The following is a 23918-nucleotide window of genomic DNA, read 5'->3' on the forward strand; positions in this document are numbered from 1 at the left end:
TATTGCCTAGTGTCTTTTAATTTCATCCTGAAGGACTCGTTTTAGTATTTCTTTTCAACTGCAGAATTTCTATTTGGTCCCATTTAATAATTTCTATCTCTTTATCAATATTCTCCATTTGGTGAGATATCATTCTCATACTTTCCTTTAGTTTTTTAGACATGGTTTCCTTTAGTTCTTTGAACATAATTAAAATAGCTGATCTAAAGTCTAGTTAAGTCTAATATTTGGGCTTCCTCAGGGACAGTTTCTGTTGATTGCTCTTTTTTTCTGTGGAAGGGTCACACTTTTTCATTTCTTTGTATGTCTTATAATTTTTTGCTGAGAACTGGACATTTCAAATAATATGTGGCAATTCTGAGATCAGATTCTCCCCCACTCCTCAGTTTGTTGTTGCTACTTGTTTGTTTGTTTAGTGACTTCTTTTTAAATTTTTTTTTTTAAAGTTTAATTTCTATTTTATTTTTTTAAAGATTTTATTTATTAGAGAGAGTGAGTGAGAGAGATCACAGAGGGAGAGGGAGAAGCAGACTTGCTGCTGAGTGGAGAGCCCGATGTGGGGCTTGATCCCAGGACCCTGAGATCATGACTTGAGCCAAAGGAGACATTTACCTGACTAAGCCACCCCGGTGCCCGTTTAGTGACTTTTCTGATCTAATTCTGTAAAGTCTGTATCTCTGTCATTTGTGACCACTGAAGTCTCTGCTTGGTTAGTTTAGTGGCCAGCTAATGGCTGGACAAAGATTTCCCTCAATGCCTGAAAGCAATAAGCCTTTCAATCTTTGCTGAGGGCACAAAGCGTATGTTGGGGCCCACCTTCAGCATTCAACTGGGCAGTTTACAACTCTGCCTTAGCCTTCACTCCTGCTTACACAAGCCTGAAGGTCAGTCAGAAGTGAGAGCTTAGGACCTTCTTAGTTCTTCCCTGAGCATGCAAGCAGTCCTGGGCTTTTGCGTGGCCTTCTAGAGTCCCAGGAATGTGTTGGTCCTTTTCAAAGCCCCTAAGGACATCCCATTCCTCAGTTTTTCCCTTTAAGCTTTTGATTAGTCTGTTGTTGCTCTCACTGTTGTCCGTTGCCCATGGCGATGATAGCTATGATACCATAGGCAACTACCATAGTAGGCTATTTGGAAAATACCCCCTAAGAGAGGCTTTTAGCATTGGGTATGTGTGAGTGAGGTCACAAAAAGACAAGACTTTCAAATGGAGTCTTCCAGAGAATGAAGTTTTGAAGGAGCTCCAGCTCTGTCTGCTTCTTAATTACTGGGAATGTGGGATGTTATTTTTCAAGGCAGCCATGGAATTATGGTATAGGGGTCATGGGCTAGGATTAGTTAAAACACCACAAAGCTCACTCTTCTTACCAAAATTCTTGACCAAATGCCCCTGGGTTACTGCAAAACTGTGGTTATTTGACAGAGTTCCAAAAAATTTTTGCTAGTTTTTTCATTGTTTTTATGGAGGGACAAAATTTCAAAGGTTCTTACTCTGCCATTTATACTGATATCATTCTTATTATGTTTCTACAACTTTGTCCTCTGGAGCCAGAGTGCTGGCTGGGGACACCTGCATGGCTCTGACACCCACTTCTGCAAGACAGGGTGCAGAACTGGGGGGCTGGGCCACAAGGCTGTACAGAGATTTGGGATTTGGGCTCAATCAGACTCTAATTTCCTTTCTCAATTTCTAGCCCCTGGTACTTCCTTTTATAGTAAATATTTGTTGAATTGATTAGTGCTCGGTAACCTTGGACTTGAACTTCATTTACAAATTATGATGCACAAAACACTTGTGGCTATAGCCTCTGTCTCTGGTTTACCTGCAATTGCAGAAACCCTAAATAAATGTTCCCTTCTTAAATGAAATTGTGGCTCTTGGTGAGTTCTGGGTTCCAGAGTTCAGAATTTCCCCATGGGAGGGGCTGAGTGGGGCTGGTAGGAGGGGCCCAGGCCCTGGGGCATTGACTTCAAGATGCTATAACAAAACTTTCTAGTTAGCTTTCTTAAGCATTCAGCTATCCACATCAGAGAGTAGGAGGTGATCTTTGTCCTTGTTGGCTCCTCCAACCCCAGCCTCTCTATGCCCTTTTGCCCCTACAGCCACCTTTAAAAAAATATTTGTTGAATTGATCAGTGCTTGGTACTTTTGGAATCGAGCTGCATTTATAAGTTATATTGCACCCAATGCTTGTGGTCATCTGGCTGTGTTTTGGAGCTGACCCCCAGGATGGTTAATGAGTTTGGATTTGCTGGATGAGGTATGCTTTTTGGTATGTGGGCCCGGCATCTGAGTGCCAATGGATCCTCTCCAAAGTTTCCCTCCACCCCAGTGTAGGAGGACCCCGCTGTTCAGAATGATAGCTACTGTTTTTTTCTTTTGAAAGGCAGAGGAAGATACTGCTCATATTTTCTGACTTTACTAGAAAGGTTTTTCAGGGAAATGGAATCAGTGTTAAAAATCTCTGTGAGTGCTCTGGATCCTTATTTTACTGCTGACCAGAGTGCCCGCTCCGCCAGCCGTGGCCACAACTCAGACGCTGACCTTGGGTGTTTGCACTTGGATCACAATAACCCTGCTGATCTCTTTAGGTAAAAATGCATGGAAATCATGCCTTCCTGGCGGTCTTCTATCAAACTCTGCTGCTTCTGCTTTTCCCGACAAGTTGGGGGATAACCTGTTCTCTGAGCTTTGACAGCATGGACCTCTTTTGGGTGCTTGGCAATTTGTTGGTCGGATCCAGGGGACCAAGGCTGCCCTGGTCTGGGTTTCCAGGTGGCATTTGCAGCGCAGGCTCTCAGGGAAGGGAACAAGGCAGAAGGTGGGCATGTGTGTGGGACTTCCTCACCAGCTTCTTAACTGTTTTCTAGGATTCCTAAACCAGATCAGTCCCATACTGCCCTCCTCAGCCAAGAGTCCATCATCAGCATGTCAGGGGGCTTAGGGTTCCCTCTCAGGCTCCTCTGAGCCGGGACCTCCAGGCATCCTGGCCTGCCACTATTGACCTCACCTCAGTGCTGTTTGGGACCTTCCCAGCGAGTCACCTCCCCAGCCTGGACCCAGCCCCGCCAGCCTCTCATTTCACTGTGCTGCCCCCGCCGCGCGAACAATATCCTTTCTATTTGGAGTTGACTCCGCTGCCCTTTGGAGATCGCAGTGTGTAACGTGAGCTCCTGTCCAGAGGGAGTGGGGGGAGAGGCGCCCCCTGCATGCTGGCCTGTCCCGTCGCCGGCGCGGGGCTTGGCCGGAGGTGGCTGCCGGGCGCCCTGCCGCTCTCGCCACCGCCTCTGACGCCCGAGGCCGGGGTGGTCGCGGGTCCGTCGGAGCAGGGCCGCCCCGCAACCGGAGGAGGAGGCCCGCACCATGGCAGCCCGGCTGGGAGCCCTCGCCGCGTCGGGGCTCTACCGGCGGCGCCAGCACCGGCAGAGCCCGCCGCCCGCCGCGCCGGGGTAGGTGGCCAGGGCCGGGCGGGGTCGGCGGGGACAATGGCCGGAAAGCTGTGGCTGCCGGCCTTTCCTCGGACACCCGGCTTGGCCCTTCCGACGGCAGGAGCCCGTCCGCCCGGGGCGTGGGGACAGCGCCGGGGTTGGTGATAAGGTTGGGGGTAGGGTGCGATTCGTCTGGTGGGCTTGATGTCACCTGGGATCAACATTCTTGGGCAGGACGCTGAGAATGGGGTGTTAGAGTTAGGTTGTCCCATGGAAATCCCATTACTGCGTTCAGACTGGGATCGTTTCATTGCCACTTTAGAGATGAGCAAACTGAGTGGTGGAGGGACCTGCTGGACATCACCCATCCTCACCCATCCAAAAATGCCTACGCTGTGATTTGAAGCCAGTTTGGACTGACTCTAAAATCTGAACTGCTTTATCTCATGGAGAATTACCAGTGTAGACAATTGATGAAAGCCTCCTTTGGGGCAGGAAGGGGAGCCTGTGGGCTCAGGGTGCAGCTCAGGGCATCTGAGGAGATGAGTTAACTTGGGGTGGGGAGGGTCCGGGAGGGCATGGAGATGGTGGTGGAGCCACTAGTGCGGGTGTCAGGGGCTGGGGGCTGGGCCCCAGGGGCCATCGGGGTGGAAACTTCTAGTAGAAAGTTGGGGAGAGAGTGATGAGGGCTGTGAACTTAGGGTCATTGGCATGGAAATGACGGGTGCAGCCCCAGAGGAGGAGGTGGGGGAGGAACAGTGGGAGAGGACCTGAGGTTGGGAGGAGGGGGTGGGGAGTCAGGGAAGAGACAGGGAGTAGCAGTGACAGAGGCGAGGGGGGACCTGGAGGACCCAGGGAAGAAAGGAAGTCCAGGGGGCTAATGCTACGTGGGGAAAATCCAGCCTGCTCTGAGCTCACTGTGTCCCCATGGTCAGAACAGCCTACTGGAGAGGTAATTAGGACTGAGCTACCAGAGACATCTGGGGCAAAGGACAGAGCAAGGAGCAGAGCATTGGTGGGGGGCGGGGGTGGGGGCGGAGCGGGGAACACAGGCTGCTGAGCCGCCCCTGTTGCACACCCGGGATGGCAGTCCCCTTATGCACCAGGATGGGGACCGGACAAGCCCATTGCTCAGGTGGGGAGCCTGAGGCTCAGGGCGCCAAGAAACTCACCTGAGCGTGGCAGTGCTGGAAGGGGACCCCTCACCGGTAGGCCTCTGGATGTCCTTGGACACTCGTGGAGTGAGGGTGTGGTATGGCTCCCAGGGCAGTGAGAGGCCAGAGGCCATGCTGGAGAAAGATTTCACGGTATAGACAAGGCCAAGATGCAAGGAGGGCACGTGGGCGTGGTCATGAAAATCAGGCTTCAGGAAAGTCCCCTGCATGCAGGCACATGTGTTTATGTGCTACTTGTCTTTATTTTTCTGTGAACTGCTGGCCTGTGCCGTCCCTCAGCCCTCTGTCATCCGCGGGACGGTTTTAAAGCGCGCCTGCTTCCGAGTCAGTGAAGCTGCCCGAGCAGAGAGGTACGGCTGGGGCTGCGGGAGAAGCCGTGTCCCACAGGCTCCAGACAGGCTGGGAAGATGTTTCGGACGGTCAGTGCCTTGTGTGCAGCAGCCCGAGGCAGCATGTAATTTTCCAGTGTTCCCGAGGCTGAGGGCGGGCCTGGCTTGGTGTCGATTCTTGTTTCCTGCGTGCAGCCGGGTACCCTCATGAGGGGGTGGCAGGGAGGGGGCCCCGGCCACAGACCAGGTTCTCAGTAAAGATGTGTCAGATGAAGGCGCGGGGGGTGCGGGGTGGGGGGGACGGCGACTGGCTGCCAGTTATGGGGCTGTTATGGGCCGCGCTCGCAGGTGTCACCTCACTGAATCCTCCCAGGCGGCCCCCGAGGTAGCTGTTGCTAGTCCATTTTACAGATGAGGAGGCCCAGGTTCAGGGAGTGCCCTGAGGCAGAGCACACGGCCGCACCTGAGCCAGGTGGGCAGCCTGGTCTGCCCGGCCGTGCAGCTCCCGCGTCGGACTGATCGCTGCTCAGGCGGTGTGGCCTCGGTAACACTGCCTCATTCTTAAGTGTGAACGGACCCGTGTGGTGGCCCCTGCCTGTTGCCAGGCCCTCCCCCTCTCTCTCTAGGCTCAGATGGGTGTGAGGCTGGAGTGGGGCAGGGTCTAGGGTTGTTCTTCTTTCTTTTTTTTAAAAGATCTTATTTATTTATTTGAGAAAGAAAGAGAGAGCACGAGCAGGGGGAGAGGCAGAAGGAGAAGCAGGCTTCCCCGCGGAGCAGGGGGCCCGATGCGGGACTCGATCCCAGGACCCCAGGATCATGACCTGAGCCGAAGGCAGACACTTAACCGACTGAGCCACACAGGCACCCCAGGGTCTAGGGTTGTTAAAAAAACCCAAACAAACAACGGAGAGTCTTGAATGGCTGTGCCTGTGTAAAGCCACCACGAGCTGAGGGGACAGGAGAGAACATGGTCCATCCTGTGTGACCCTTAGCAGCTTCCTGATCCTCTCTGTACTTCAGTTTCCTTATCTGGAACCAGCAACCTCTCCTCACAAGCAGTGGGAGCAGAGAGGGCCCCCCCACCCCACCCCAGTCATTGTAAAGTTCGGTGACATCAGCCAGTGACATCTTGCATGAGCTCACAAACTGGCTTGTATCGTGCTTTCAGGATTGAGAGTGTTTTGAGGTGCTGGGAAGGGCTGGAGAAGAGGCATGAGACGGCGTGCTCTTGTACACCCTCTGGTCACCGGCCATGTCCTCGGCAGCGTGAGTGTCATCCGGCTGGGGCAGGATGGTGGGGTCTCCTTGGGGGAATAACTAGGCTGACTTTGTGCTCCCCATTCTTGGCTGGAATGTGTGAAGGAGGATGTGGAATGTCCATGTCTCCCACCCTTTGCCCTCTGGCAGGGAGCGCAGGCAAGCTGCAGGCCTTCCCCAGCACTGGGCTGGGGAGGAGGTGCTCTGGAGGCTCCCAGAGTTGCAGGGAAACCAGAGGTCTCTACCCAGTGCTTAGCCTGCCTGGCGCTGGGCTCACGGCACTGCACGCTGTGAGCTCTTCACCCCGGCTCCGTGAGGCGGTGATTGGTACCCGGGCGCACCTCTCTGCAGATGAGGCCCAGAGAAGCTGCTACCCTTCTCCAGGTCCCCCAGCTGATGGCGGGCGCTATCAGGATTCAACATGGAGGCGTGAGCCCGGAGCCCCCTCTTGTGTCATCGCCTCCTGCAGGAGATGGCTGGCATTTCTCTGACGGCGACATGGTTTAGTTGTGAGGCACATTTGCGTGTCTGTCCATCCGTCTGTCTTAGGCCAGTGGGTTGGAGTGTTGTCCGTTGGCCTGAGCAGGGTGGCGTGGGGATACAGTCCCAGGAGTGCCTTGGGGGTGCTGCTGCCCCCCAGGACTTGGGCTGGGGCGGCCAGTGTGTGGTCCCCTCCACACCCCACCTTCCTCTGCCAGGGTTTGTGCAAGGCATGTAGGGGACAGATGGCAAAATCCTCAGTCCGAGGTGCCCAGGGACCCAGCCGGGGAGCTAGACACAGACCAGTTAAAGACCAGCTGCTCTGCTTAGGGGACCAGGTGAAGATGAACAGGAAGGTAGGGAGTGGCAGGCTGCTGTGGGGGTGGTATCTTTTAGGGCCCTGGCCAGGAACGCAGTCACCGTGAGATGGAATCACAGGGGAGAGTTGAACAGAGGGTCTACTTACAAGGGCGGAACGGTTGAAGGCTGGTCAAGTGTCTGGGCTAGCAGCAAGCGAGTGACAGTGGCTGTGCGGGTGGGCCACCTAGGAGGTGTGGGTTTGGCAGAGAAGGCAGCCTTCGGCAGCGGTAGCGAGTGGAGGTGGGAGTTGCATCAGCCCCACTGGGGGCCAGAGGGCAAGGGGCCTTGGGAGGCACAGGGGCTCTGCCGGCACTCACTTGTTAGGACCCAGGGCTCTGGGTTTAAGCCGCAATCCAAAAGCCTGGGGGCTGGACTTGAATCCTTGTTTTGGCTTCATTTTCTGGTTCCTTTGAGTGGGGAATTCCAGATCCAGAGTCACAGGATTTCCTGTTGATTTCTCACTTCTCCAAGACCAGCAAGGTCTTGTGCACAGCCGGGAGTTGGAACTTCCTTCCACCACCTTGGGTGTGTGTTGTGGGAGGACAAGGCCACTAGACTCACAGGGCTCTCCAGTGGGAAAGCATGCCTGTGTTGACGGGTGAGCCCAGCCCTCCGTGGCGGCTTAGGCAGTAGCTCGTCAGCCGCGTCTGGCCCACCTTGTGGAGGGTGTTGGGGAGGGCGCAGGGTGTGTGTTGGGCGGGGGTGGCTGCTTCGTGCAGACCCTCCCTTGCATCTTGGGCTCTGCCTGACTCTTCCTGCCACCTTCCTACTTCCTTGCACCGGTGGCCAGTACGTGGACAGAGAAGGTGGTTTTGGTCCCCAAGACACACCTGAGGGCAGGCTGAGACATGCAGCAGTGCCTGGCAAGGCTTCTGAAGAGCCCTCTGGCCCTGCCCCTCCCTGCCACATGGTTTCCCAGGCTGAACAGAGAGGGCGTCCTGCTTGGGGCCCCCAGCCCAGCTTCAGCCAATGTGTGCGCCAGCAGCCCTGTTAGACCCACTGTCCCTAGCCCACACCCGGACCCCGGGCCGGCAGAGCCCTCTCCCACCTCCTGCGCTCATCCTGCTTAGGACGGACACCTGAGCACCCCAGCCAGAGCTTCACTCACTCGAGAACTCCTCTCAATGCTGGGGCAGCCAGGGAGGGATGGGATTCATACCCCAGCAGGCAGGACAGCCTGGAAAGACATTCTCAGGAGCAGGCAGCTTGTGTCCAGTCACTCTATGTGCCTACCTGACATTGCCAGCTGGTTGCATCTCTCCTTGCTGAGCCTGACTGTCCTGCTTTGCCCAGATATCCAGGCAGCCACCACCCATCTGTCGGGGGTGACACTTGAGACTGTTTGCTACCCGTATAACAAAAGGCATCGGGCATCAGCATGTTGGAAGGTCATAGAGGCTGCCAGTCCGACGACACAGCTCTTCCGGGCCACGCCTCGGGGCCCCTCAGCATGCGTCTGGCGCAGTGTGGGCATTTCCCCTTGTGGTTCAGTTTGGACTCTACTCCTCCCAAAAGGAAGCCTGCCACTTACCCCAGGGACGGCGTTGCCCACCCTGGATGAGGAGGTTTGCTCCCAGCCTGCTCCTATCCCAAAGAGTCACACTCTCACCTTCTCCATGGTAGGGTGGTTATATGTTTCTTTGGGGGCAGGTGATTTGCAACTAACTCCTGGTGCAGAGGAAAGAGCCATTGCAGTCCGACCAATCTGGGTTCAAATCTGGACTCTGTCATCTGCTGTGTGAGCTTGGGCAAGTTGCCTAACCTCTCTGAGCCTTAGGTCTCTCATCTGGAGGGGAGGGTTGCCTCAGGGATTAAACGAGTGGATTACAGAGCTACTGATTTGTGCCTGGGTGAATTCTATACCTGAGAGACTCTGGTTCCCTGAGACGAGGCGATAGGAGGCACGAGAGGGAGCTGAGGTGGCCACAGACACCCCAACACATGGGCCAGCATGATGAAGACTGAGCAGCCTGGGAACCAAGCAGAGACGTTGGCAACTGCTGCACCGTCCTTCGTGGGGGCTTACTGTGGGCCAGGCATGAGCTGAGTGCCGACACGTGTCCCTCATCTAACTGGCCTCTCACCCATCTCATGGTCTTTCCATGGCTGGGAGTCTAGACCCAGAGAGTGAGGTACAGCCCAGGCCACTGTGAGAGTGCCGCTCTTGAGCCCTCGCTGCTCTGACCGGTGTGTGCCCGGCTATGGCCCGGCCGCGTCTGATGCTCCATGGAAGTGCCTGGGGGCTGCAGGGCGTGGCGGAAAGATGGGGGCTTTAGAGTCTGGAGGGGTGCTGGTTTCTAATCCAGGCTTTGCCTCCACCCACTGTGGCCCTCGGGAAGGACACTAACTCTCTGCAGGCCTTGGCTTGTCCATCTGTAAAATGGGGATGCTGTGTTGGCCTAGTAGAGTTGTCGTCTGGGAATACATACTGTAGCCCCTGGTGTGCGCTGGCACTTAGGATGCCCGTGGTGCACAGAACCTTCGGCGGATTTGCAGGGTAGCTGTGCAGGCTGAGCCGAGCCGGTGCCAGGCAGCTTGGCCCCGACTGCGTGGTGCTGAGTCCCCACAGCGCCAAGACTGTCATCAGGGCGAGAACAGCGATTTTCCTTACGCTGGGGAACATTTTAGCTTTTTAAGGAGGGAAGCATGCCCCTTGAGTGCAGCCCTCCAGGCTTGCTTGTCTTTGCCCCTCCGCAGTCCTGACCTTCTCGTTCCTTCTTCCCGCAGCAACATGTCCAGCGCCTTGGCCAACGCGGTATGCCAGCGCTGCCAGGCGCGCTTCGCCCCTGCCGAGCGGATCGTCAACAGCAACGGAGAGCTGTACCACGAGCACTGCTTCGTGTGTGCCCAGTGCTTCCGGCCCTTCCCCGAGGGGCTCTTCTACGAGGTGAGGACCCAGGACCCCCGGCCGGACTGCCGTATTGGAGCCCAAATCCCCCACCAGCTCAGAGCCTGCGTTCTAAGAGCCTGTGGGCTGTGCCCAGCCGTGGTCCTGACTGGTGACTGATGGGCAGTCATGCCAGGTCTTAGGCTTGCTGCGCTTTGGGGGCACATCCTCACGTATGAGGTGTGAACAGGGCCCCCCTGGTGGCTATGGGTGCTGAAGGAGAGTCACCATTCATCCAGCCTCCTCTGGGTAGACTCTGGGAGGCCACCGGTTGCAAACACCCTGCCCTGGTGGCACATACCCTCCTTTGGGATCAGACAGTGAACAGAATAAATATATGGTATATCAGATGGTGCTCAGTGCTCTGGGTATAGAGGCTCTCAGGGTGAGGAGGGTGGGTGGTCAGGGAAGGTGATGTTTGAGCAGACCTGAAGGAAGTGAGGGAGCCATGCACACATCTGTAGGAAGAGCACTCAGTAGAGAGAACAGTCAAGTGCAAAGGCCCTGAGGTCAGAGCATGCAGGGAATTTGAGGTGCAGCAGGAGGCAGTCTGTCTGACATCTGAAAAGGACCGCTCTCCTTGCTGTGCTGGGGAGAGACTAATGTGGGCAGGCACAGAAGCTGGAGAACAGGTGGGGCCAGAAGCTGGATTACTGAAAAAATCCAGATCAAGTGAAGTGGTCTAGATCGGGCCATAGTGGCTCATAAGAGCAGATTGTTTAAATTTTCAATAAACTTGCCAGCTCGTGGGCAAACATAACTCTTAGTAAAAATTAAGTTATATAAATGTACAGGGAGATAAAATTTTATTGAAAACAAGGGTAACACATACTCAAAACTCACCACTTCCCAATTACTTTATTACGTTTTCCTATCATCTATGCCTTCGAGGTTATTTGTCTATTATACCTGGGTGGTGGAAACCGTACCCTGATGGCTGCCGCACATAGCTGAACTCCATGCTGCTGTCCTGTTGGGAGCTTGACATCGTCCGTGGCAGGAATAGTCACACCTTAGAAACTGTTAAATGCTACAGATCGGACCCTGCCTTCCAAAGGGCTGGTTGGTCGTCATTTACCAGCGCACCAGTGGGAGGCGCAGTGGAGGTGGTGACCGGGGCTCAGAGGCTGGAGAGACTTGGAAGGTACAGCTGATGGGATCGACAGATGGGCGGCCGTGCGGTGTGTGAGCTCCTCCTGGCCGTCGGAGCCTTCCAGCCTCCTGGGAAATGCTGGCGCACTGTAGAGGCACGGGGAGGGGAGGCCGAGCTCTGTTTGCAGTGGCCATGTGCTAGAACAAAGCCTGGAGCACAGTAGGTGCTCAGGAAATAGTCGTTGCTGAATGAATTTCACGCCCTGCCACCTCTACGGGCCACTGGGTAGGGCTGTATTCAGTTGTAGCCCAATAAGACGCTCGTTTCAGAGAAGAGGGCAAACCGACCTTTTTGATAAGAAAAGAAAATTGTCAAGGGAGAAGAAAGCAGGGACAGGGTTTGGCCACACTTGGGGCTAGTGCAAGGGCCATCATGCCCAGGTACATGGGGATGATGGCTGGTGCCCGGAGTGGCTCCTGCTGGCTGCAGGGCTTGGGGTTCTCCCTCAGGGCCCCATGTTTTTCCTGTGTCCCTCTTTCTGTCTTCCCTCTCCGGGTCTCTGGTGGCCTCTGGGGGAAATGCCTTCTCACACAGAGAAGACACACAGGAAATAGGGCCAAGTGACATTTATAAATCAGACTTGATCCCAGCCCTCGGCTCGCTCCCAGCACCAGCAGGGCCAAGATCTTGTGCAAATAGCCTCGGCTTTTGGAAGACTGGCCTTGCCCAGTTCCCAGCTTCTCGGAGACCCCTCACTTTGCACACCCGCCTGTGGAAAGGGCCAATTCCGGCCGATTCCCTCCCATCTCCAGGCCTTGCCCCTGCTGCTCTGGGATGCCTTCCTCTCAGCACCTCCACCCCTGCGGTCTTCCAGCTCCTTACCACCTCCTCCAGAAGCCTTCTCTGGAAGGAGGGTTAGGTGCTGCACCCCGCTTCCTGCCAGTAGCAGTTGCACAAATTGGGGTGCTTCTCTAGCCTCCCCGAGGGCGGGTCCTGATCCAACAAAGACCGGCCAGCTGGGGGCAATAATGGGCGTTTGCTTGAATTTTCTCTGCTGGCCCATTTGCAGTTCGAAGGCCGGAAGTACTGCGAACACGACTTCCAAATGCTGTTTGCTCCGTGCTGCGGATCCTGCGGTAAGGGCTGGATGCAGCACACTCCTCTGCACGCCTGGGGGGTTGGGCAGGTGGGTGGGAGCACAGGTGCTCTTCCCTGACCCCCTCTCCGAGCACCAGCTCTCTGCAGGCATCACCTCCCCAAGCTCTGGGAGGGGAGCCCCGGGACCAGGCTGAGCTCAGGCGAGTGCCAGTGGGCGCAGGGCTTGGGAGGGGGCTGGGAGGGGGCTGGGAGGGGAGCGCACGCCTGCCTTAGTGAGCAGGGACCAATGTCTTCCAGGTGAGTTCATCATCGGCCGCGTCATCAAGGCTATGAACAACAACTGGCACCCGGGGTGCTTCCGCTGTGAGCTGTGTGACGTGGAGCTGGCTGACCTGGGCTTCGTGAAGAACGCAGGCAGGTGAGGTGGGCCGGGGCTGGGTGGGAGGAGGGCCCTCACCCAGGCACTGCCTAGTGAGCACCGGGCCCTGTGGCCTGTGCCCACTGGCAAGGCCGCTAAGAGACCCTTGGTTTACAGGTGAGGGCTGGGGCCGGAGAGAGTAGGGCCTGCCCCGGGCCTGGGGATGCTCCCAGGAGCAGGCTGACAGTAGGCAGCGAGGACGAAGGTGGCCGGAGCAGGGACCATCAGATGCAGTGGATGGACAAAGAGCTTTGGGTCATCACTACTGCCTGGCCACCCCTCGCCGCTGAGCCCAACCACCTACCTCCTTCCATGTACCCCTGGCTAAATGCTGCTGGAGAGAGATCACTCAGCCAGGGGGGCCCAAATTGACTCTGACATGCAGGGCACCCCGGCTAGGGTTCCTTGGTAGACTAAGTCCCCGCCTTCCAGGAAGATGGGCTCGTTTCTCCCTGCATGGCCTCTCTGCCCGCCACCCTCCCAAAGCCAGGACGTCCCCTCCCACTTCCCTGAGGGGAAGGCTCTCCTGCTCCCTGCCCTGGTGCCTCCCTGGGTCAGTCCCCACGCACCAGCACCACGGAGGCCCTGTCCCTGCTCCTCCCGAGGTCCCGCTCCTTCCCACCCTCCTCTCTAGCGGGGCTCCCAGCTGCAGTCTGTGCTCTTTCTCCCAGAGCTGTCCTCCCACCGCGGTTGTCTGCAGCCTGTCCCAGCGCCCTCGCTGGCTCCTCTCATGTGCCCCCCACTGCCAGTCTGCTCGGCCCCCACGACCTCCCTCTGCTTGCCAGACCCACGGGTCACTGCTGGTCCTCTCTTGGCCTCTCGGCAGGCTTCCCGGCAGCTTTTCCTTCTTGCTGAAATGCCTGCTCTCCAGGCGCCCAGGACCCTGTGTTCTCCTGGTTTCCTCCGCCTCCTGCCTGTGCTGGGTCCTCTCCTCTTCTGACTTACCTCTCTCCACCCGTCTCTCCATGTTGGCTCGTTGGGGGCTCGGCACGTGGGCCTCATCTCTGTCCAAAGTCCCAGAGCTCTGATTGGCATGCATGTGCTGGACAATTCAGATGTACACCTCCACCCCAGACCTTTCCCTCGGGTTCTCAGCCTCGTGGTGTCCACTGGGCATCCCAAATACAATAGGCCCCAACCAAACTCTGGTTTCTCCTTGGCTGACCAGCAGGTCTCCCCGTGCCAGATGATCGCCGCCCACCCTAGGTGTCTGACTCCCCCGCCCTCTCCAACCTTGTCGCTTCTCTGTTCTCTGCCACTGCACCCCTTGCTCTGGATGCTGCCTGTAGGGATTGCTCCGTGTTGCTTGGTGTCGGTCTTGGTGTCTGTAGGCCCCTGGGCAGGAGCCCGTGTTGTTGTCTACATGAGGGGCTGTGGAGGGCAGATGGTGTCACAGGGGCCCCGTGCTGATCAGGGGTGGCCCGCCGGGTGTGGGCCTGAGCAAGGCCTCTCTCCTCCTGAGCTACAGCTCACACTGAGCCCCCACCCCTGGGAGGCTGGAAGCGCTCAAGGAAGGAAAGGGCTGCTGTGAAGGAAGTGTGGCCCCTGCTCAGACCCTCCTGGCCCGGGGCCAGCCCTCTGAGGCCCATGATGCAGAACTTGAGCGTCCACGTGGGGCAGACCTGCGCAGGGCTGTCAGAACCAGAGGCAAAAGCATGAGCTGCCTGGCCTAGCCTGTCTTCACGTCCTCTTTGTCACTCTTGGGTGGAAGCGAAGATAAGTTCTGGGAAGGGAGTAATGTCAGCCGAACACAATAACCTTCAGAATCTTCAAGTAGAGTTATGTTTATGATCAGTGTGATCAGGTACAAAAAGGAACCTGCTAGCGTGGAAGGTTGGCCCTCCACAGCTGGGAGAGCCTCTTGGGAGGGGGCAGGGCTAAGGACACCCCTGCTGGTCTGGGTTAGTGCGAGACAGGGTCCCATGCCAGGTGCGGGCTCCCTGCTGGAGATGTCCGGAGGCAGGGACAAAGCCCGGCTCCCCCCATCTGCCCACCCATGCCGTATGCTTGACCGACTCAAGAGGGATCAGGCAGCTGCCGAGAAGCTGTGGGGATTGTCGGGCCACATGCAGGGATCACGGACCCAGCATTGAGATGATGAGCCCACAGGCCGCGTTTGTTGGATGTCACCTGGTGGCCAGCCCGAAATGTACTTACAACACTCAGTTATAAGTTACAGTCCACGTCCCCTAAACTCAGGGGTCATCTGGCAAAAGTGCCACCCAGGGAACTCAAACCCCGTCCCCCTCCACCTGGATTCCCGCACCCCCCCTTCTCTTGAGTCATTCGTCGCTGCCTTCGGGGCTCTTTCTGCAGAACCCTGCTGCCTTATGATTCTTGTGGTGGGAAGGAGGTTGGGAGTCTAGCAAGCAGCCCTTGGGAAAGAAAGACACTCATTGTTCAGGAACGTTCCTCTGGCCTCCTTGCCCCCCCTTGCCACGGGGTGAAGTCATTGAGTATCTAGTAACTGCAAGTGAGCAGGGCCAGCACAGTCTCTGCAGAGGGAGTGGCCGATTGGTCCCGTCAAGGGGTGTCCTTTTTTAGGGATTTGCGCATCAGATAAGACAGAACCGGGTGCTGGGTGCTGAGTTCCGCCCTTGGAGAGAGTGGCAGTGGCTTGCTGGGAGAAGGTGGACTTCTCCTTCATGAGTCTGGGTGGCATGCGCCCTGGCGGGGGGGGGGGTGTCTTTCTGAAGACAGTGTACGGCGGTGGGCCCCAGGTATGGCATCCCGGGGCTCACAGCTCTGACCTGGCACTCAGTGAGCTCTCATTGGTTTTCCCTTCAAAGCTGGGGGGCGGGCCTGAGAGCCTTTTGCCACAGATCAGGTTGCACAGGGCATCGCGGAACTTCTCGGCCACAAAGAAGTACATGACTGGGTCCAGCGCCCCGTTGAGGCTGGTGAGGCAGGAGGTGACGCGGTTTCCCAGGGCCAGGATGCGCTGGGCGGCGCACGAGGTGCTGTTGCCATGGTAGTGCAGCACGTAGACGGAGCGGTGGACGTGGTAGGGCACGAAGCAGACCAGGAAGATGGTGAGCACCATGGCGATCATGCGGACCGCCTTGTTCTTGAGGCGCTTCTCCACGCGGGGGCCCTGCCGCAGGCTGCGGATGATCAGCAAGTAGCAGGTGACGGTGGTGACAAAAGGGAAGGTGAAGGCCACGGCCAGGGACACGAGGGCATGGTGGGAGGCCTTCTCCCGGTACAGCTGCAGGCAGATGACGGTGTGGTTGGTCTGCACGGTCTGTGGGCTCACCAGCAGCGGGGCCATGGCCACGGCCACCACCACCCAGAGGAAGGCGCAGGCCAGGTGTGCGTAGAGGGGCCTGCGGAGCTTGAGGGACTTGACGGGGTGCACGATGGCCAGGAAGCGGTCAGCGCTGATGCAAGTGAGGAAGTAGATGCTGGCATACATGTTGAGGTAGAAGAGGAAGCCGGTGAGTCGGCACGGGATTTCCCCAAACGGCCAGTGGTTCCCAGAGAAGTGGTAGACGAGGCGGGTGGGCAGGACCAGCACACAGGACAAGTCGGCCACAGCCAGGTGCATCAAGAATACGTTGGCGGGGGTGCCTGACTTGTGGTCCCGGATGAAAAGCCACAGGGCCAGGGCATTGCCAACAAAAGCCAGGAGGAAATCCAGGAGGTAGAAGGAGGCGAAGAGGACGTTCTCCAGTGGCGTCTCCTGGCCACATTGCTCTGCGGTGGCCAGGGAGGAGTTGGCGGTCAGACCTGGGGAAGCCACCTCCAGGCCATTCATGCTTCAGCCGGAAGCAGAGCCGGGGGATGGGCCTGGAGGAAACAAGCAGACAGGTTCCAGAGCCTGGGACCTGTGAAACGTTTTAGCTCGGCATCGCCTTGGGGCACCCCCTGTGTTCATCTGGGGGAGGGTATGTGTCAGAGGCTTTCTGAAGCTCAGCAAAAAGCAAAAATGAAGCCAGGGCCTGGAGCTTGCCAGTCTGCTGCTGGGGCCAGCTTCCCACTGGCTCCTGCATCCCCGGCTGGGCACACAGGAGCCCGGGCCCTGGGCTGCACGTCGTCCCCAAAGTCCACTCAGACCGCGGGGAGAGTGGGGGGTGGATCCCATCTGTCTGGGCTCTGGGATGGAGTGACGGGCCCCGTGTTTTCTGCCGTGCTCCCCAGGTGTGCTTTCTAAATGGCAGGGGGTGGTTCGAGGGGCCCTTGAGCTCCACTCCCAATGGGTGGGTGGGTGGGTAGATCACCCCTTTCTTTCTTCCTTCCTCTCTCCCTCCCTCCCTTTTTCTTCCTTCCTTCCTTCCTTCCTTCCTTCCTTTCTCCTTCTCTCTCTCTTTTTCTCTTTCTTATTGATTTATTTATTTGAGAGAGAGAGGAGAGAGCCCAAGTGGGGGGAGGGGCAGAGGGAGAGAGAGTCCTCAAGCAGACTCCCTGCTGAGCACGGAGCCCAACGCGGGGCTCGATCCCAGGACCCTGAGATCATGACCTGAGCCGAAATCAAAAGAGTTGGACGCCTAACCGACTGAGCCACCCAGACGCCCCTAGATCACCTATTCCTAGAGCTTGGTGTGCAGAGCCTCGCCCTTGCAGGGTGAACCCTGCTCACCCGGAGTCCTGGCACCCTTCTTGGCCCGTCCCTCCCAGGCCTTGTGGCACTTCCCACCAACTGCAGTGCCAAGTGTGTCACTGCTTTATGCCCCTCTCCTGCCAGCCCCTGCCACCCAGGAGGGCCTCACCAGCTATATAGTGGTGGGCAGTTTCCTGGGAGCTCAGAGGATCCCAACATCTCTCAAGCTTTCTGGACTCAGCCTACCAACTCCATTCTGGCCATCCTAACGTGTGGAGAGCTGTATTTTAGAAAGCCCTGCACTTGGGCCCCAGGCCAGTAGGGGGGATTTTACCACCCGGAGTGGTTTAACAACCAGGAGGCAGATTCTTTTCTAGGAGAGGAAGAGCTATTTTTCCCAGAGGTAGTGAGACTGGCTATGGTTTTCCCACCGAGTCCGGCAGCCCCAGAGAGGCCTGGGGCCCAGGGAAGCCGCCTGTGTCTGCCTGGCCTCCCTAGCCCGGTTTACCCACACCCGAGGGACCATTTGTAGCTGGCGAACCCCGGCTCTGGGTGGGTGTTCCCTGCTCCCTCCCTGAGAGGGGAGCAGACTCCTGTGTTGATTTTGGTCAGCTCAAGAGATCCAAAAAGGAGAGCGAAGCTCCCAAATACCCTGCCTCCCTCACCAGCACTGGGAGTGGGAGGCGAGGGCAGAAGACGGCCGGGCGTCAGGGCCAGCGCAGCCTCCACCCTGACCCCGCGCATCCTGCATCCCTGAGCTGCCGCCAGCCCCTTATTCTCATGCCCGGCAGACCCTCACACACACAGGCTGTGGTGGTGGCATGGTCAGGGCTGATGTCCCGGCTGAGCCTGGCTCTGTACTGAGCAGTCGGGGAGCTGGAACGAGTTCTCTGCAAGCGTGTCCTGGCCTCGCTTCCCCCAGGAAGCATGGTGGCAGTTCTGATAGCACAGCAGCCCCTCGAGGAGGAGGAGGAGGAGGCTGGGGGCCATCCCCAGGCGTGGATGAAGAACAGAGGCATGCGGGGAGGGCCCGGCACACACTCCTCTAGAAGACAGAGCAGGGCAGGTGGTCCAGATCGTGGGTATGCTGGGCTGTCAGGCCGGGCAGCAGCTTGACCCTCCCCATCAGGCTTCATCAACCACCACTGGGGTCCTGTAGGCACCCCCCTGCCCCCGGCAGCACACACCTGGAAGGGTGAGGGCTGGCTGCCTGAGCAGGACAGAGCCAGGGGCAGTGCGGGTGCGTGGCAGAGGGCATCTGGCCAGTCACCATCCTCAAGTAAAGGGGGTTACTTTCCCAATAAGGTCACATTTTAGTTATTGAAAGGATCCAGGGAAGTTCCCTTGCCTCAATGATCTCCCCTGCTCCAGAGCGGGTTAGGAAGCCTGAGATCCGATACAGAGGTTATTTTCCTACTGTTTCCAGGTGCATGTGACTCGAGGGGTTGTGCCAGGGCAGCCCTGGCTGCTGGGAGAGGGGATGGGGCCAAGGGAGGGAAGGGTGGTGTGGAAGCCGGGGCTGGGATCCCCCTGCTCTGGGCTGCCCCTCACGCCTGGACTCTGCCCCTCAGTGCAGTTATCACCTGGCCCCTCCCTGAGGGCTGCTCACGGGTACTGGTTATCCAAGCTGCCGCTCTTAAGAGGCAGGCCTCAGGAGCCTCCTTTTACGGATTAGGGATTAAGAAGTCGGGGCTTAAAATCGGCTAACTTGCCTAAGGTCATTTGGCCAGGGACAGTGGCCCTAGATTTGGAAGTCAGCTCAGGGACACCTAGCAGGGACACCCAGCACCTCCCAGAACACTGCCTTGCCTCTGGGGGCTGCTGGGGGCTGGGTGCCAGAGCTGGGAGTGTGGCTCGGCCTCAGGGCTTGGGCTGGAATTGCGTCTCAGGCTCAGTGGCACCTCCTTGGGGTCTGCCCCAGGACCGGTGATGTAATTTTTGGCACCCAGTGCAAAATGAAAATGTGGGCCCCCTTGTCCAAAAAGTAGGAGTTTCAAGATGGTGACCTCAGAGCATTAAATCGATTGTGGGGCCTGCCTGGCTGCCCAGTTGGCGGTTGGGCCAGCAGCTGGCTGACTGCCTCCCGCACAGCTGCCCCCCGTGTCCCACCACCGCTGAAAGCCTCATGCACAGTGCTCTCTCTGGGATCTAGACTCAATTTTGAAATGCTTCTAGGTTTGTTTCTGGTTTGTTGAGGTTTCTTTACTCCTCCGATTGTAGGAGTTTTGATACTGACTTTTGCCCCGAAATGGGTCCCTGCTTCACTATGCGTACCCTAGACATGCAAGCCTCGGCCTGCCCTCGCTGGCTCGTCCGTGGTGCTGCTCAGAGCAGCGCGGCGTGCGCACATGGAGGGCGCCTGGGCAGGGACATCGGGGGGTCTGGGGCTGTGGGTCAGGCAAGCATCAGGGGGCAGGTCTTGGGCCTCGGGGAGGGGGAGGAGTGGGCCACAGGAAGAGGCCCAAGGTGGCAAGGCTGTGGTGGGTGGGCATGGCAGTTCCCTCGCATGGGCTGACACCTCTTCTTCCCTGCTCCTTCTTCTGGCTCCGGGTGGCCTAGTGGTGGAGAGCATGGGTGCTGATTCCAGCTGACTGTCATTGCAGCCGCGGGACTGTGCGTGGGGCACTCGCCCTCCATAAGCCCCCGACCCTGGGACAGGAATACCACCTGGTGGGCCCGCTGTCATTCAGACCAGGGCAGCCTTCGATAAATAGGTTGTACCACTATCCCAGAGAGTGTCTCCGGGACAGGGACACCCCATCCCTGCCCGCGCTCTGTGTTTGCCTCTGCTTGGCTCCTGAACCCCCTGCCTGCCCTGACCGGGCTCTGGTCCTTACCTCTCACAGCTGGGTCCAGGTGCGAGGGCAGAAGGGCTGCGGGGTGGCAGGTGGGCTGTGGCCAGTGGGTGGTGGCGCTGCCGGTGGGCTCCGTGCAGCTGTGGTCCAAGGGCTGGCTATTTAAGGAGAGGAGGGGAGACCGCAGCCCCTCTGGCCCTGAAAGGCCGCTTCATTCCGAGAGGTTCCTTGTGCGGTGGGCCACTCCTACGGCTGCCTCTGCTGCCACTGCGTCGTGAATATTCCAGTGTGTCCCAGCCCGCGTGCCCCCCCCGGCCCCCCCAGCTTGGCCACTGAGCGTCACAGAGGCCGAGTGTGTCACTGTGTTGGAAGCCGTGGAGTGGGCGCGGGCTGGGCGGAGTGGGGGGACTGGCCGGGACTGACAGAGACAAGAGGACGTTTCAGCACAGGGTAATTTCCTACCAATGGGGGGCAGGGAGGGGCTGGCCGCCATGGCAACGGGCCTGGGCTCCCAAGCCTGCTCAGGGACTGTAGAGGGGGTCTTGTGAATGGGGAGGCTGGGAGGCTGAGGAGCCTTGTTTGGTCGAATGAGAGGGGACTCTTTCAGGACACTTGCTGTAGGGTCCTTGTGTCTTGCCCCGTATAATGAGGCTCCGTTCGGGCGTGCGGAATAAATCGTGGCCTTTCTCTTGAGCGGGGCACAGCTGCAGGCCTCCTCATAATGGGGCGCTGTCTGTGTCTGTGGGGACGCCGCTCAGCCCGCGAGGCCTGGCCCTTACCTGGGCGGGCTCCTCCCCTGGACAGGAGGCCTGTGAAGACGGCCACTGCTGCCCACTGCCTAGCAGTCCCCAAGACTCTTCCTGGGGGTGGCTCGAGGCTGGGGGGGTTGGGATGTGGACGGTGGCTACTCCTGAGACCGAGCAAGCAAAGTTCATTTCCCCCCATCTTTCCCCAAATGATATATCCAGTAACACAGGGAACCAAATCACCACGCCCAATCTCAAAAGACCTTTGCAGTTTTTAGTTAAAACATTAAAAAAATGTACATAGCTATCATTGGAAAGTAACTACCATGTGTACTATCTTAAATCTGTTTTTCACACAGTCCTGTGCAGTTGGGAGTATTGCCCATTCTACAGATGAGGAAGCAGGCTCAGAGAGGTGAAGTAACTTGCCAGGAAGTGGCAGAGCCAGGATTTGAACCCAAGCACGTGTCACTCCAAAACTTACGATTTGTGTGTGTTAATGTCCTGGTTCGTTCTGGTTTTCTGTTGCACCTTGATGCCGGAATTCTTAGGTACCATCTTCATTCTACCTAGAAAAGAATTCTGCAGATTGCCTTTAGATCTGGTGCTGGGATCTGGTCTGTTGAAAAGACGTTTCCCCATGTGCCTGGGGGGCTCAGTCAGTTAAGTGTCTGCCTTTGGCTCAGGTCATGGTCTCAGGGTCCTGGGATCGAATCTCGCGTCAGGCTCCCTGCTCAGTGGGAAGTCTGCTCCCCTCCCCCCACAAATAAATAAATAGAATCTTAAAAAGAAAAGATGTTTCCCATCTGGGATTCCTCGTGGGGCACTGGGCTCCTCACTTTGGTGTTGGCTGGGAGCCAGTGGGGTTCGCAGGTGAGTGACCAGGGCCCAGCCCCTCCCCTGTGCTGCCCCGCGTGGAGGTCCGGAAGGACCGGCTCACACGGATTTGATATGAGGGTGTCCGCCTGGCTACTTCTGTTGTTGTGTGATTGCAGATGGTAGCTGTGAGGCATCGATCATTGCAGCAGAGTTCTGAGGAGTTGTGCTAAGTTCTATAGCTTTGAAATGAAAGTTATTCCATATGGCTTGAGTGTTGTTGTAATGCTAAGAGTAGTCACCAAAATTGGGAGTGGGGTCATAGGGAATAAATGCCGTGTCTGTGACAGAGACACAAGCAGGTGGCAGGTGTGGTGTGGACAGGGTGAGCCACAGTGATCTGGCGGCTGTGGGAGCAGCTCTGCTTGGGCCTGCTGTGGCAGGGGGTCTGGGTGTCCAGGTGAGCGGGTGGGGACAGGGATCTGGGGACCGATGGGGCAAAGCCTTAGTCAGGGAGACGAAGACTGCAGCGACAGGCCACGTCTGTGTCCCGTGGGTAGGTGGAGTCAGGTGGCCCCGGTGAGGGGACGGGCTCCCAGTCCTGGCTGTATTGTCATGGGAGATGGTACCCACTGTCTCTCACCCTCCTCTCTTCTACAATCATTCATTCACTCACCTACCAGAGACTCAGCCTGAGCTGCTACCCTGTGTGGGACACAGCCTGGAGCCAGTCAGCAGCTTAACAAGGTTACCGGGCACTCATTTGGGCCCCTGGGCCTTCCCACCCGCTGGGGAGAGAAGACACAAATAAAGCAAGCAGACAGCAGTGTTAAGCTGCAGGGAGTCCAGACCCCGGTGAGGTGGCAGACCTTGTGGTCGTCGCCATGGGCAGTGAGCTGGCCTCCCTGGCATCTAGGATCTGCCCATCTGGATGGATGAGGATCCTGAGTCTGACAGTTAATCTCTTAACTAGATTCCTTGATCAGCCTATAAAAGAGGCTGACTGTGGGTATCAGGTCCCTGTAGAGAGGCTCCCTGTGGATGGGCGGCTGGGAAGGCAGGAAGGGAGGGCCCGGAGGCAGCAGGATAGCTTACAGACTGGGGTGGCAGGTGGGGGATGGGAGTAATGGACTGGGGCCTTTGTACATCTTCGCTTGGGGACCCTGAATCGAAATTCCTGCCACCTTTGAGGCACAGAAACAGAAACCATGTTGATTTCTCTCTCAGTAGAGACCACAGCTGTTGCCCAATGCAGGGAGTAGCATCAGAAATTACTCTGAGGTCTTTACAAAAAAGACTCTGTAATGATAGTTCCTGGGTTTGGAGGCCTCCGTCTGACACAGCTGTACTTGTCTTTGGAGACAGAAAGCCTGTAGATGTACGGGTCTCTCTTTGTGTGACAGACCCCAAAGGAAGGGGGTGTGCAGGCCAGACAGACCTGGGCCTCCTTGGCTGCTCTGCTGGGCACAGCGGGGTTTTCGAGCTAACAGTCACTATTCAGTTACGCACCCATGTTCAGAGACATTTGAAAAATAAAATTAATTTTTCAGCAAATGGCAGTGAAATGTCTACTCTATTCCATATGATGTCCTAGGCTCAGAAAAAGTGGGGAGAAGAAAACTATCACGTTTCCTCTGCCATCCAAAGATGGCAAGCACCAACATTCTGGTGTATTTCTTTCTAGTCATTTTCCAGTGCAGGAGTCCCCTTTTGAGAGGGCACGTCTGCAGCCTTCCTGGCCACGGGATTATTTAGCTAGCTTTTCTGGACCACTCGCTGGGCCTCTGGAGGCTTATGGGCATTGTTAAAGCTGCAGGCAGGAGTCCAGGGGGTCTCTTCTCCCAGGAGGTGGACCATGCTGTCTGGGGAGGGAGAGAGGGAGCGGGCAGTTGGCCCCTAACACCTGCCTCACTTCCCACAGGCACCTGTGCCGGCCTTGCCACAATCGGGAGAAGGCCAAGGGCCTGGGCAAGTATGTCTGCCAGCGGTGCCATCTGGTCATTGATGAGCAGCCCCTTATGTTTAAGAATGATGCCTACCACCCAGACCACTTCAGTTGCACCCACTGTGGGTACGTGCACGGCTGGGTCCCTGTGCCGGGGGCAGGTGGTGAGCCGGGTGGGACCCCCACCTGGGGCAGTGATGGGACGGGCGGGTGGACAATCGGAGAGGGGGTGCAGGGCGGACGTAGAGGGCATCGCTGCAGGAAACGCCTCTCTCCAGGCCCCTGTTCAGGGAGCCCTTGCATGAGGCCCCGCTGGATGAGGGAGGGCTGGGCCCCTGGAAGCTGGGAGGGAGGAATCAAAGGCTTGGAGGGCCAGGGCAAGGAGGAGGGGTTGGTGCTGCTGTTGGAGAGGGAGGAGAGGGGAAAGAAGCTCCAGAGCATTCCCTCATCCCTGCCCCAGACACCCAGTCTGGTGCGGAGGAGCCAGAGAACAGATCTGCTTCTCAGAGGGCCTGACAATGCACAACACAGACTGCCTTCTGCGAGGCCTGTG

The 23918-nt window shown here is 57.4% G+C and overlaps 2 protein-coding genes across 11 annotated transcripts in view; one reads left to right on the top strand and one right to left on the bottom strand.

Annotated features, from left to right (window-relative positions):
* LIMS2 (LIM zinc finger domain containing 2) overlaps nucleotides 1–23918 on the top strand; it is a 70810-nt gene that overhangs the window by 38279 nt on the left and 8613 nt on the right. For 5 of the 9 annotated variants that reach the window (XM_036099970.2, XM_036099971.2, XM_078070646.1 and 2 more), the window contains 4 exons: nucleotides 9755–9914; nucleotides 12077–12143; nucleotides 12403–12523; nucleotides 23342–23491. In XM_036099970.2, coding sequence (XP_035955863.1) covers nucleotides 9759–9914; nucleotides 12077–12143; nucleotides 12403–12523; nucleotides 23342–23491 — 494 coding nt within the window. In that variant the 5' untranslated portion in view covers nucleotides 9755–9758. Of the gene's footprint in view, nucleotides 1–3127; nucleotides 3448–4911; nucleotides 4952–6176; nucleotides 6197–9754; nucleotides 9915–12076; nucleotides 12144–12402; nucleotides 12524–20286; nucleotides 20309–23341; nucleotides 23492–23918 lie in introns of those variants that run through there. The other 4 variants (XM_036099968.2, XM_036099967.2, XM_078070645.1 and 1 more) reach the window with 4 other exon arrangements.
* On the bottom strand, nucleotides 14997–20191 carry GPR17 (G protein-coupled receptor 17). Of its 2 annotated transcripts, none has more exons than XM_036099977.2 (2): nucleotides 19901–20191; nucleotides 14997–16350 (listed from the first exon to the last, which is right to left on the bottom strand). In XM_036099977.2, the coding sequence occupies exon 2, from the start codon at nucleotides 16278–16280 to the stop codon at nucleotides 15261–15263; it is 1020 nt and encodes a 339-aa protein (XP_035955870.1). In that variant the 5' UTR covers nucleotides 16281–16350; nucleotides 19901–20191; the 3' UTR covers nucleotides 14997–15260. The 2 variants fall into 2 exon arrangements, with proteins under 2 accessions (XP_035955870.1, XP_035955869.1); XM_036099976.2 differs by having other exon boundaries at nucleotides 14997–16312; nucleotides 19901–20187.

This window comes from Halichoerus grypus, chromosome 4 (genome assembly GCF_964656455.1).
Source record: "Halichoerus grypus chromosome 4, mHalGry1.hap1.1, whole genome shotgun sequence".
Lineage (NCBI taxonomy): Eukaryota > Metazoa > Chordata > Mammalia > Carnivora > Phocidae > Halichoerus > Halichoerus grypus.